This window comes from Pan troglodytes, chromosome 8 (genome assembly GCF_028858775.2).
Source record: "Pan troglodytes isolate AG18354 chromosome 8, NHGRI_mPanTro3-v2.0_pri, whole genome shotgun sequence".
Lineage (NCBI taxonomy): Eukaryota > Metazoa > Chordata > Mammalia > Primates > Hominidae > Pan > Pan troglodytes.
The window spans coordinates 124,627,171-124,641,263 of NC_072406.2; the positions used below are offsets into that span (position 1 = coordinate 124,627,171).

Here is a 14,093-nt window from a genome sequence, read left to right on the forward strand (position 1 = left end):
GCTTTTGCTGCATCCCATAAGTATTGGTATGTTGTTTCTTGTTTTTAAAGTAATATAATTTTATAACTTCCTTTGAAGTAAAAATGTTTTATTGTCAGATAGCTCTACTATTTAACAAAATGTAGCGGTAACTTGAAGCATTATATTTCACCTTGCCTTTGTCCTGTTACCTATTTTAACTACCAATAATGAGGTCCTTTTCATGCCTGTATATGGAGTATATCGTTTTTTGCAATTGTTCTTTGGTAAAGTCTTGAGTCTTGACATAAGTCCCTGTTGCTGTAATGTGTAATGCTACAGGTTTACCAAGTGACATATTACAGAATTTTGCAAGCACTAAATTCTTATCTAATTTTAATATAAGAAAACATTTTAAAAATGTAAATATTTACATTTGAAAAATTGAATTAATTAGATTTGTTTAGTAAAATTACATGGGTTCAAGTGAAGTTTTTGACCCTTACTTATTTTCTGTTTCAGCTTGATGCAGAGTCATAGGGCCAAATTTACATATTTGTTTGTTTCTCTTAAAGTAGTTTATGATTCCACAAGTCCAAGACTGGTTTTCACTGAAGGATTAGCTATAAAAGATCAGAATGAAGATATGGCTTATAGAAAGGGAACAGGATTCAACTCAAATAAACATAATGGAGGAAATTAATTTTTTTAGATATTGATGAGTAGACATATTATTTTCAGTTGTGAAAATTATATTATTTTTTATTGATTTAATTATCAATTATCAATATCTTTAGTGTTTGATGTTAACATCAACTTTGAATAGATCAACTCTGAATATTCTTCCAGATAGCCTGAGATATAGTGTAACTGTGGTGAGGTCAATTTACTAGTTTTTGCTTATTCTTTATGGATATTGAAGACATAGAGCCAGAATCAATTTAGGCCTAAGGAGAATTATGGTCTCACTCCTCAAATTGACTGTTTTGTGGGCAGAGGCACTACCTGCATTCCTGGAGGGACCATAGATCAGAGAACAGATTCAAAATGCAACATAATGTCACCTTCATCTAGCCACTGAATTTTGACTTGGAACTTCATTAGGCAGCCTCATTCTCCTCAGATAACAATTAATTCCTTTTTATTTGTGGCTTTTTTTTGTATGTTTATTAGTATTAGGCATACTATGTGCTTGGTTTATATTAGACTACAGCCAGAAAAACTATACAGAATTAGTTCCAAGAACATTTTTCTTCCTGTAGCACCCACATACAAGATGTGCGATCTATAGTAATTCTTATTCATTTGAAATGCAGCAATTTGTTCCTGTCACTAGAGGATAGGATTGTTGTTTTAAATTGCTGTGTTTTGTTTTTGTTGGCATGTTCCCCAATACAAATTGAATGGCTGACAAAAATCTATTTGTATGACAGTTCAATCTAGATAAGTGCCCTCTGTTGCCTAACAGTACAATTTGGGGTCTCAGAGATAAAAGCAAACTGAATGCCAGGCTTGTAGCGGAGCTTCTTGTGCAGATAACAGAGGTAATCCATATTCCTCAGGTCCACAAATCAGACAAACAAAGAAGAAATATGCATGCACATCATCTCATTTGAAATGGTGGTCTTTTAGTTTCTACATAATAAAAAATGGCAATATCTAACTCATGAGAACAATAAAACAACAGATATGAGATATGCCTATATTTGAAATTAAAGAAAAATGTGGTATTGACTTATAAAGTTGGAGAGTGGTCTGTTGCTTACCATTTTCCCATAATATATTGGCTTTTGTTGAATATATTTGCTTTCTATTTTAATATTTCTATCCTGAAATAAGTTATATTTTTAGACAATTATTCATTTATAGCTTTGATATTCTGTTAGAAAAGGTATCTCCTTTTCTGCCCAAAATGAGGAGCTGAGACTTTGGACCTATTGGCTTACCTCTGCCAAAAACATGTCAGTCTTTCCATCCAAATATCTCCCAAATATAATTCATATATAAAAAGAAGGATGAGAAATATATGTTAATAACAGTTATAAAGAAAGAATGGGGACTAATGCGTAAGATAACAAACATACTGGAAATAGAGCCAAGGGCCCCAGTTGTAGATATTCTGAAAAATAAGGGTTTAATTGATAGGGCCTGCTGATTGATTGGATTTGTGTAATGAAGGAGAGAGTGGGATAATTTTTAGGTTTTTGTCTAAGAATACTATGTGCATGGTTATACTATCCATCATTAGGGAAAACAGGAGGTGGAGCATGCGGTAGGAGAAAGATAATATTCTACTTTGTCTGTGTTAAGCCTGAGATGCCTTTATATTATTTAAGGTACTCAATAGGAATTGGATTTGTAGTGGAATATGCAGAAAACATCTTTGCCAGCTCCTAGGTGATAGTTTGAACAATAGGTATGAATGAGATCACTCAGATGAGTGAGAAGTGGGCTAAGGACGGAGACCTAGGGGAACACCAGCATTCATGGGCAGATCGTGAGAGAAGTTACAATGAAGGAGACTAAGAAGGAGAGACTGAGAAAGAGAAGCACAATTCCTCCAAGGATAGGAGGAATTCAAAGGGAGTGTGGTGCTGAATCTGTTAAGGAGAAAGTGGGCAACAGTGTCAGGTACTATCAAGAGGTCAGACCTGAAAAAGGACTGAAAAGTGGCCATTGCAGCTAAAATTGGCACAATCTGAGCAACAAAAGAAATGAAGTAGTATTGGACGATAACCCAGAATATAATAAATAGCCATGACGCCAGACTGATATAAATAGATGATTGACTAATGATTGAATAGACAAATCTCCTATGCAATAGAATGCCAAATAATTTATGTAGATACTCCGCCCTCGAGGGGGTGGAGCCTAATTCCCAACTCCTTACCTGTGAGCTAATGCATAGTGAGTACAACATGAAAAGAGGAAAAGGGTAACGTTACAGTGAATAAACTTGATAAACACTACCTCAGCCAAGTGATCAAGGTCAGCATCAACAGTGATGAGTCATGCTGATTGTATGTAGCTTCGATATGATCTGATCAAAGTGGCACTTTACTTCTGTGATCTCCCTCTGGAAAATATATGACTCCAATCTAGTCATGAGAAAAATATCAGGCAAATCCTAATTGAGGCACATTTTACAAAATACCTGAGCACCACTCCTCAGAACTGTCAAGGTCATCAAAAACAAATAAGTCTGAGAAACTACTACAGCCTAAGAAGTCATGACTACTAAATATAATGTGGAGTCTTGGATGGGATCCTGGAATACAAAATGAACGTTAGGTAAAAGCTAAGGAAATCTGAAAAAAAGGATGACTTTAATTAATAATAATGAATAATTTATTAATTGTGACAAACTGGGTGTGGGTTATATGGGAACTCTCTGCACTGTTGTTGTAAACTTTTTATAAATCTTAAACAATCATAAAATAAAAATTTCATTTATAAAACATGGCCAATAATTTTGACAACTAGGAAGTCATTGGTGATCTTTGGAAGACCTGCAGAGTGGTAGGAAGAAATCCAGTTTATAATAAGCTGAGAAATGACTGAGACATGAATAAATGGAGTTATTGCATGTAAAATAGTCTATTAATCCATTTATGCTGGAGGTTGCAAACTTTTTTTGTGAACAATCAGACCTTTGTGATGACCTTGAGCGGTAGAATATAAATAACTCCCACAAGCTTAGCGTTCCAATAATGGAACACTGGACATAAATGGGTTAAGAAGCTTGGCTAGGAAGGGAAGCATAAAGAGAGGTTGGCATTTGCTGGGGGAGAGTAATGTAGAATGAAATAACTGCCAGGTGCTGTGGCTTATACCTGTAACCCCAGCACTTTGGGAGGCAGAGATAGGAGGATTGCTTAAGCCCAAGGAGTTCAAGACCAGCCTGGGCAGCATGGTGAGACCTCATATCTCTTTCTCTCTCTCTCTCTCTCTATATATATATATATAATATATATAATATATATTTATATATAATATATATAATATATAATATATATTATATATAATATATATAATATATATTATATATAATATATATTTTATATTATATATATTATATTAATATATATTATATATAATATATATTATATATTATATAAATATATATTATATATTATATATAATACATATAATATATATATATTATATATAGAGATATATATAATATATATTATATATGTGTGTGTATATGTGTATATATGTGTATATACATGTGTATATATATATATATATACACACACACACACACACAACTTTTTAAAATGTGTAAAGCTGGGATACACTTAAAAGTGTTGATATACCTACCATAAAGGAAAGAACCAGTAGAGGGTGAAACATTGAAGATACTCAAGAAAACATTTAATTGATGAAGCGAAACATCTGAGTAGGCAAGATTTTATTTTATTCAACTGAAAATGGAGAATCTTTTAGGAAGAATATGTTATTTATGAATGAGGTATGAAGTTTCATATTCATTATATTTTGTTTTGGGTCACCCTAATATAGAAGTAACCGTCAAAACGTTTTCATAGAAAATTTGGGCTAAAATAATTTTCTTATATTGCCTAAACATCATAGTTTTATTGGCTATATCCATAAAACATTAAAAGACATTGTATATCTCTGAATTATGAACCCTATAACCTCACTATAACACAGCATAGTCTATAATAAAGAATCTGTCGCAACATGGGTCCAAAAGTAAGTACCAGGAAAATAGGTTATAAAAATTGTTTGCCTATGAGATGGCTGATTCCAATCTAGAATTTTGAAGTAACCAGGAGTTACCAGATTTTCTGAGTAAGCAAGCAGTTCTGAACACATCTTAATAGCTGGTGCGGCTCCTCTCTGAGCCATAGGTAGGCTATTGTTGCTTTATGGTACAGCCTTTGAAGATTAATCTTGAAACTTGTCTAAATAACACCCATAGGTGTGGTTATGACTCACCCTCTGAGATCAGATGCTTTATTCTATCAAATAAAACAGTTTACCTTAAGCATTTATCACCCTCGATCTTGATTGGTGTCCAATATTCTAGCTGTTGATAGCGAAGTATAAAGGTTTGTTTGTTTGTTTTTAGAGAAGGGTGACCAGAAACAAAACCTTTAGACTAATTAGCTGATGATAAGTTGATAGAACTAGGTGAATTGTTCATCCAACCATGGCTTTAGAGAATGAAGGTAGGGGTACTCCAGCCTGTTGTGGCGGTGTAATAAAGTGAAAAGAACACTGGCATTGAGGAATGGGGTTCTGTCCTTGTTCTGCCTCATCTTTCCTAGCTCCGTGGCCTTGGATAGATCATTCGTCTGGCTTAGAACCCCTTGTTTTTAAATTTGCAGCCTGATCTAGATGAAACCTCATGCGATAACTTAGGGTCAGTTACGGAGAATCCTCAGGATAACTTGTTCTTGGATGTTTAGATCACTTGAAACTGTGACTATGGACAGATTTTCAATGAATGACCCCTTTTCCTTCCCAATGCTAGGCAGATGATATAGAGAAACTAGCATTATAGGAATTAATTGTATACACTTATATGCTTTGTTGCAGTAGTTTATTTTAAAATACAAACGAAGCATCTATTGCAAAACATTTATTTATCAGAGTAACATTTTCCAGTGGGGTGTATAGTGTATTTATAAATCATTAACAAACAAAATAATAAACATTTTGATATTTTGATTATTTCAAGTAGAGTCTATGGAGTTATTTTATTTTACGTATCAAAAGACTTTAAAGGATGAGATTTCCTCCACTGCATACTTACACTATTCCAGATGCTGACAACAACATCTGGGCATTCTATCATGAGCTGATTTTCTGAATGAAGTAATTTAATTGTTGATTGACAAGCTAACATGATTTAAGACACAGCCACACCGTATTCAATAGCAGTGTCAAAAGTCATAAACTGCAAGCATATGCAAGCAAGTGGGGCCATGATACTAACTTATGTTGCCTTTTGAAACATTAATGCTAAATTTAAATTACAGGCTAAAGTTTAGAAATGCTGGAAGAGGAAATGAAGAAGTGCAGTTACATAATTTCTGGGATCTCTGTTTTGCAAATCATTAAATGATACAGCAGCAATATGGGCAGAGTTCCTAATATAAATAAAAGTCTGTCGTAGCATTGTAAACATAGTTATTATTCCATATGGATTGCAAATGGGTTTTTTAGTCTCTATATGTGTGTGTGTGTATATATATATATATAAAACCTCATGATATGCATATAAATATTCACATATGATATTATAGCTAAATTTTAAAAAGTAATTTAGGGGAAATGTGGTATAATTTATCTTATTGTTTATAGCCAAAACATAAATATCCATTCTGAACATGGAAAATGTGTTTGAAAGTATAAGCAAAAATAATAAATGAGAGTGATTACAATAAAAAGACAAAATTTTTTAAAACTAATTTTTAGTTTTTTTTCTGGTGTTGCATACTAAAGAACAATGGATTATTTTGGCAGTCTCATGGTAACCTACTTTCCAGCTCTGTTGGTAGCCTTGCAGCAGGGTATGTTAGTATTTTTTCTCTGGTGGCTTGCATATGGTCCATTGCCCATGAGTTTATGATAGACACAAAGTGTGCTTTCCCTTTATTAATGCTACAGTATTGGTGACATGTGGCATGTGCACCTTCCAGCGAATGAGCTTGACCTTTAACTCTAAACAGTCCCTTGAGCAAGAGCAAGCCATACTTAGAGGAATGACTACATAGAAGAAACAGATTGGAACTTACTTTCTCTGATAGCATTAAAGAAATGCAGTAAAATTTTTTACTATTGGAAGCCATCCAAAAATTACAGCACCATAAAATAAGGAATAGGGCAAAACAGTATGGTGGAATTACAGGATCTAAATAATACAGATTTTTAAAGCCATTTTTGGTATGTATTAGCAAATGATTTTTTAAGAAGGATGCATAATTTATACTTTCAGCCATGTATGCCTACTAGTTTTATTGCATCCTTTCCAGTATTATCAACTACAATTTAGTTGAACATGCTCTGGAGGTCATCATATACAAGGTGTTAGGGTAGGTTTGCATTTGTTTATAACATTTAAATCTTCACAACAGCCCTAGGAAATAAATACCATACCATTATTTTAGAGATGAAGAAACTGATGCTCAGAAAACTTAATTTGACCAAGATCACATACTGAAATGCTCTCTCTGTTCTTTTCATTTAGTACCCTGTGCTTTTCCATCCATCCTAACAATGTTCCAGGGATCAAACATATATCTAACAGTTTTCTTTACCTTTACCTAAGCCATGTAGTATGATACATGTTTTAACCTTAAATTGCTTTTTGCTAGAAATTAATACAACATGGAGAACACTGTGATAAACAAAAATTCATAAGTTCCATTTATGTTTTTTCTGGACTGTGTAAGCTTTCTGTCCTGGATTGATGAGCCTTTTTGAGTCCTGGTGCAGGGGTGGTGTGTGGCTGAAAAGCTGAAATTGTCCATGAGAAATAGAAGTGAGGCTAAAAATGGAACACTTGGTGCCAAAGATAGATGCATTTTAGAAAATGCCATCTGGGCATTACAGAAGTATGATATTATTTAATTAGAACCAGATAAAATTAGGTAAGAAATGAGTGCCAGCAATTATATGACTAACTAATCAATATAATTTCATGGTTTTCTGTAGATATCCCTAAGTGTTAATTATAACAGGAGCAGTTAAATTCTTTGGAGCAGTTAAATTCTTTGGCTATGAAAGCATGCAATTTTTAATAGATGTATCACCTGGTAACCTTGGGCATTATTAAATATATGGAGACTGAAAGACATGTAGAAGCAATGGAAAAGTCTGGCCAGACTGGGTAATTTGTTTTAGACCTATGGAGAAATCTATTAACCAATTCTTCTATAGACCCATTTGATTAGGAAGTAGGACAAGCTGTTCTTTCATTACTTACCAAAACCATACTGCACTCTGTATCAATTATTTGGCTGTCTGCAGCACATAGATTAGAATAAAGGGCTTGCTTAGTGTTTGTGAATGTTGCGGATTGCTGATTAGTAATTAAAGTGCTGAATGAAGAAAATTAGGCCAAAATCGAATGGGAATGAGAACGTCTTAATTCTGTGATACAGATGTTAGAAACAGATTGTCTTCAGCAGCCCCATTCAATGTAGTGACATTCTACGTAGCCATCGAATATTTGCATCCCATGTAAAACTCAAGTCGAATGCCTTTTGAGATGGTTTCCTCTCCTATGCCTTGTGATGTAGCTGTGTGGGTATTAATTTAGTGAAATATCCTGTCTGCCAGGTGTGGGAACTAGCTGATTTTATTGTAATACCAGATCATTACTTAATTCATATGCAACAGAATACAGCACATGGAAAGCATTATAAATCTATTTACAATGTGGCTGGTCTGATGATAACATTGTATTAAATTCCCAGGTGAGGCAATTTAAGCAATTGCTTTGCCATGTGCACGCCATGGAAATTAAATTCTCATATACGCTTTAGTAATAAACCAACTTCATTGTTATGCTTTTGCTAGTTCTGGGCTGTAGAATCCTCATTCTGGTTACGTATACTCTGTTTCACATGTAGAATCATACAGGAGGCGGTACCACAGATCACAGTTTTTAATTAGTTTAAGCTAAGTTAATTCGTTTTGTTTCTAATTTAGCAGTGCCTGTCCAGGAACACATTCAGTTCAGTTGGGAAATGTCAAGGCTTGGGTCAAGTAGAAAGATTGTTTCAAGCCAAATTTCCAGACAGAACTAAGCAAGCGTATCTGTTTGAACTTGGCTTTAAGAAAATCAGCCAATCAGTATGCAAAGGACCTGTTCATATACCAAGTAAAAATCGAAAATCGCCTTGAATCCGAAATTCCCGCATTCATAACTCACTTGTGTCATCAGTTTAAAATAGCCATTGAAACTTGTGCATCTAACTTCTTAGAGGTAACAATCAGTTGTTTATTTGTCATATTTTTTTCTATAGTTCATATACGATCTGTAGATTTTCTTTCTAACCATGTAGTCTACCAAAGTATGTAAGTTAGAAGAAGTAAACTTTACACAAACACACAATTAAAAGTGAGGAGTACTCTTGTATTTAACTCTGTGTATGTTGTGTGTGTGTGTGGCGGGGTGGGGGGGTGGGGGGGAGGCAAGTATTGTCAGCTGAAGCTTTTCTACTCTTATGGTACAGACCAGAAATTGCAGTAGATTACAAACTGCATAGAGCTTCTGTCTTCTCCAGAAGCCACATATAAAGCACCAGTAGACAGTGGTAACTGACAACTAAGACTAAAAATGTTGACAATTTCTTGATTTGCCTGGTTAGCTTATGTATAGAAGTCATTAACTATTTATAAAATGCATTATGAATTGGGTTCCTTCAAACTGTAGCTGAATGTGTGACATTTCCAGCTCAAATTCTCATGTTTGCATTTGGCTAAAGTACAAATTTTATACCGTTGATAATAAAGAAAAAATATTTTTGTGAAGTTTATCAAGATACAGTAAATGCTTCAGTTTTATTAACTTTGAATCTTCCAAATTAAATTATTATGTAGGTACTTATTAATGTAGCATGGGATTTTTTTTAATTCCATAAAAGGTAACATAATTTATTGATGTTTTAGAGGAAAATTATCCATAAAATAAGCAGTTTGTCATTCAAAGGATTTTTCCCCTTTTTTGGTATTCAGTTAGTTTAATGATGATCTTGCAGGCTAAGTTATGGTTGGGCACAATCAGCTTACTGAAAATTTTAAGTCGTGAAAAATTATGAGAAAATACCAATGTTGGGCATCTAAATATAATTAGTTTTTTTTTAATAGTCTTGATTTGTTTTGTTTGGAAAATGAAACACACATATAAAGAGTTCAGTTTTCAGCATTGTTGTGTCATGCGCATGAGGAACTGTTTCTGATATTTGAAATGAGTCGTCTTTTCATTCTTTAAGAAAAGTCAGTCCTGTCAGAGAACACTTGGTTACACTCAGCATATCATTTACTTAATTATATCCAGAAAGCCATCCAAACAACCAGTTTTTACCATCCCAATGGTGAAGAATGACATTTATAGGGACCACCCTTCAACTGTGGATAAAGCCTTAGTTCTCCTCTGTTGCTGAGCATGTACACTCTTAATTGCTGGTTTTTAAAAGCGGTGGATTCTAACCAAAACAAGATTCGATATTTAGGGATACACATTTATAATTTTCTCCTTTTGAAGAATAGTAAATCAAAATAAGAGTATAATGTAATTGAACAATCTATGCCAATTCGTTGGTATTTTGGTGAAAAAAGGGAAAAACAAAAGCAATCTCCATATGATCCTCTTGCATACTGTGGAATGTTTTAGTCCCCCATAGTGATGAGATGAATAATTAAAAAGGCAGCTCTGATACCACAGCCTGTTTAAAGGTTCTCATTTCCTTTAATGCTGTAAAATACTTTTGCTTAGCTAGTTTGAAACTACTGTAGTAGGAACTCCAAATGAGCAAAGGCAAGCTTTGGCTTGATCTAAATATTGTATTAAGGCCATGAAGTGGACTGCCCTGATAATTTAGCATTTTTAAATGCAATTCTGTATGAAGTCAATAGAAATAGCTAATTAATAATGGCTTCAGTAAATACAATAAGAGAACCAGGCTTAATATATGCTGTGTGCGATGGTCAAAAGTCTGGCATGTTCACAAATGACTGAGTTGGGTCACTACTGAATTGTCGAGCGATCTGATGTAGATATCTTTACTGACTTCATGCTGAGGACTTGACTTCTTTACTCTGTCCTCCTCTCTGCAACGTTGTTGATTTTATTTATCTACTTAGAGACTTACTGCAGAAGTCAAGGTATAAGATATGCATTTGTGGCAGCGAAATGGGGGTTAGGGTGGAGACTCAGGGCAGGGAGTGGATGCCACTGTCTCCTTAATATCAAAACATTTTGCAATTCTTCTGCCTTTTTCCTGAGTCACTCTAAAGGTAATAGAATGAAGAGGAACTTTTGTGTGATAGAATGAGCACTGAGCTGTGAGTCAGGACCCCAGTGTTCCAGTGTCAGTTTAACCAGAGCTACCTTTAGAATTCCATGAAACTTACTTTTTTCCCTAAAAAGCAAAGGAATGTCTAGGTTTATTTATTTTTATTTCTATTCAGCCTTTTCAACTGGGTTCTGCCAGAGATTTAAGACTTGTCTTCAAATATATGTAATGAACTAAATTTTTTTCTTATGTACCATCCTTGGGAGAATTGATAAACATAGTTATTGAAATAATTTTCTGTGTTTTGTGGTTAAGATAAGGAACCCCAATTGGGAAAAGTTGTAACTTCAGAATGATTTAAAGTCTATTGGTTGTTCTTGTCTAAGGTTCTTTTCCATTCAAATGTAATACGATTGATGTTTAAGATATTATGATCTCTATGTGGTCAAGCAGTGTCGCTTATTCACTAGTTTAAAATCTAATTTAAAAATCATATTGTTGACATCTGCTCTGGAATTATTGATAGTCCTTTTAAACTACAATACTTTTTCAGATCACAGTTGAACAAGTAAGAAATTTTAAGTCCCAAACTCTAGACCCCCAAGTGAGGAAGAGATTACTGTTTTCCAGCTGCCATTTTTTAATGGAGTAGTTTTCTTAGTGAATTCTGAAGCAGAAAAGACAACAAAGTAACTTGCAAATCTGAATTTAGGTCTGAAATAGTGACGCTGAAGTGGGATCTGAGGCCCACACTTTAGCTTCCCAACGAATTTTCAGTCTTTTGGCTTTCCCAAATGTGTATACATTTAGATAATTCATGAATTGCTTGCAGACATGTCCCTCTGACTTTATAGAGAGGGGTATATTTCTTGTAAAACACATTTTCAGGGTGTGAAACATTGACTCATAGCCCACTTGTCTTTATTTACTGGGACTGTGAAAAGTTGACTCATAGCCTACTTGCCTTTATTTACTGTGACTGAGAAATTTAGTTTCTTTTACCAGACACACACATGCACGCATGCATGCACACATGCACACACACACTTTCATTACTTTTCCTTAGGCCATTATTTATAGAGAGCTGGGAGACATTTAAATTATTGTTTGTACAGGGGAGGGGCTTTAAATTCCCTCTCTTTCTGGTTAGTAGCATCACAATAATGAAAGAAATATAGACGTGCTATTCTAGGCATTGCAGAGTATAGTTGGAGATATAATTATTATCCTAGTATTAGAGACTTTTAAAGTGCTAAATTGAAAGCTTTGTAATGTCCATTTCCTGCCACAATATTGGGAAAAAAAAACAACATATACTCCTGTCTTAAGTACAATCTAGTGAGTTTTACAGACATGCAGTTATATAGCTGTATTTCTTTCAGCTTAGTGGTGTTATTTGAATGGCGATTTATGGAACTATATACAAGTTCAGATGCGTTTATGAATAGAATACACAATGCAGAGTTTCCTTTCATTATTGGCATCTTATAAACTTCTAATTTACATGAAACTTATGAAGTTCAGGAACTTTACACAACTTTGGTGTGCAGATTGTAGCCAATAGGTTTCCATTAGGGGGCTCTCGAGGTTTGAGATCAGCCTTGATACCAATAAAGCTTGAAAGCTTTTACTTTCTAATGTTCCTCTCACTCTCTCCCTTTTTGTTTTGTTTTATAGAAAAGGTCACGGATCGCCTACAGTGACGAAGTACGGAATGAGCTCCTGGGGGATGATGGGAATTCCTCAGAGAACCAGGTAGAATGCTAATCAGGAAGGCCCGGTGGGTGGCTGGAGGGTGAAGGAGGTCACTGGCGCACTGGGCTCTCAAGCTGCTCCTTAACGGTATTAGCAACAACTCATGTGGAAGCGATACTGTTTAATGCAAAGCTGGAGTCTTAATCAACTTCAAAATGTTTCTTGGAGATCTTACATTTAACCCTTTACCTTGTGATCACTGTCTGCTATCTTCTAAAAAAATCTTTTCTTCTCTTTTCTTTATTATTTAGTACTTAAGGAATAACTTGAAACACACCGTTTGCAGACAAAGCCAAGGTCTTCACCTCAAACACATGTAAAAGGAATAAAAAAGTACATAATACAGCTTTGATAATAATGCAGTATAATTAAATCAACACTTGCAGCAAAACAAATGAAAGTAAGCTTTCAAAATTCAACAGGGCAGCCCAATCTCCTATTGTGTGGCTTCTTAAAAATACATTCACCAAAATGCAAATTGGAAGCACCAGTGTGGAACTTGGATACCCATACAGAGGAACTGCTTCTGTCAAATAATAGTCATAATAATAATAATAATAATAATAATAGGATAAGTCTTTTTGCAGTTTAAGATCTGCGTAGGCAAAAAAATAAGATACAGTTTCTTCTTAAAAGAGCTTTACAACTTGGCTGTCGGTTCTCATTGGATCATACCATAGTGTCATGAGTCTAATTAATGTCCCGCCTCTTTCTTTGAATTAATACTACAGACTTCATTAATTCATGTAGATACTATATACAACTTTAAAAAAAGTTTTAAGAACCTCATTGTAGAAATGACTTTAAAAATGTCTCAAAAAAACCCTAATGACTGATTTTCTTTGACACTTTTAAAGAAAATACATGATAGGGACCTTCAGAAACAAGACCTGAACATGGTTACTAATGCCACTTTGGCAAGTAGTATAAAAGTCTCTACTCTGCCTAAATGAAAATGAACATAAATCAGTCACTGAGTAAACCAAAATTTTAATAGGATAGTGAAATCTAATATATTGATACATATTATAAAAATTGCATAATTGTATTTACCATCTTAAATAGATGATATTATAGGTCCATATATGCTAATAGTATTTGCTATCTATTATACTATAATCTGTAACAGGGATGTTGTTTGTGTGATTAAGGACTCTACTCACCCACCCCCAAAGAAGAGAGAAGAATGACTGAGCTGATTATGTTTGTTTTTGGAAAGATGTCACCTCCTCCACTATTTGGATGTTATCAGCTTGAGTTCAGACATGTGAACACGTTCAGATTTGACTTGGGATTTCAGCTTCCCTGAGTGAAATGTGAGAATAGCTAAAGGAAAAAAAAAATAGCACATCAAACATAAAAGGGTGATGTGATAAAGGGGTT

The 14,093-nt window shown here is 34.3% G+C and overlaps 1 protein-coding gene across 17 annotated transcripts in view; it reads left to right on the top strand.

Moving 5' to 3' along the window:
- Positions 1-14,093, top strand: part of VTI1A (vesicle transport through interaction with t-SNAREs 1A) — a 441,715-nt gene that overhangs the window by 67,628 nt on the left and 359,994 nt on the right. For 16 of the 17 annotated variants that reach the window (XM_001147118.8, XM_063781189.1, XM_063781188.1 and 13 more), the window contains exon 4: positions 12,633-12,710. The exons of the other annotated variant lie outside the window; for it this stretch is intronic. In XM_001147118.8, coding sequence (XP_001147118.1) covers positions 12,633-12,710 — 78 coding nt within the window. The remainder of the gene's footprint in view (positions 1-12,632; positions 12,711-14,093) is intronic. 17 annotated transcript variants of the gene reach the window in all.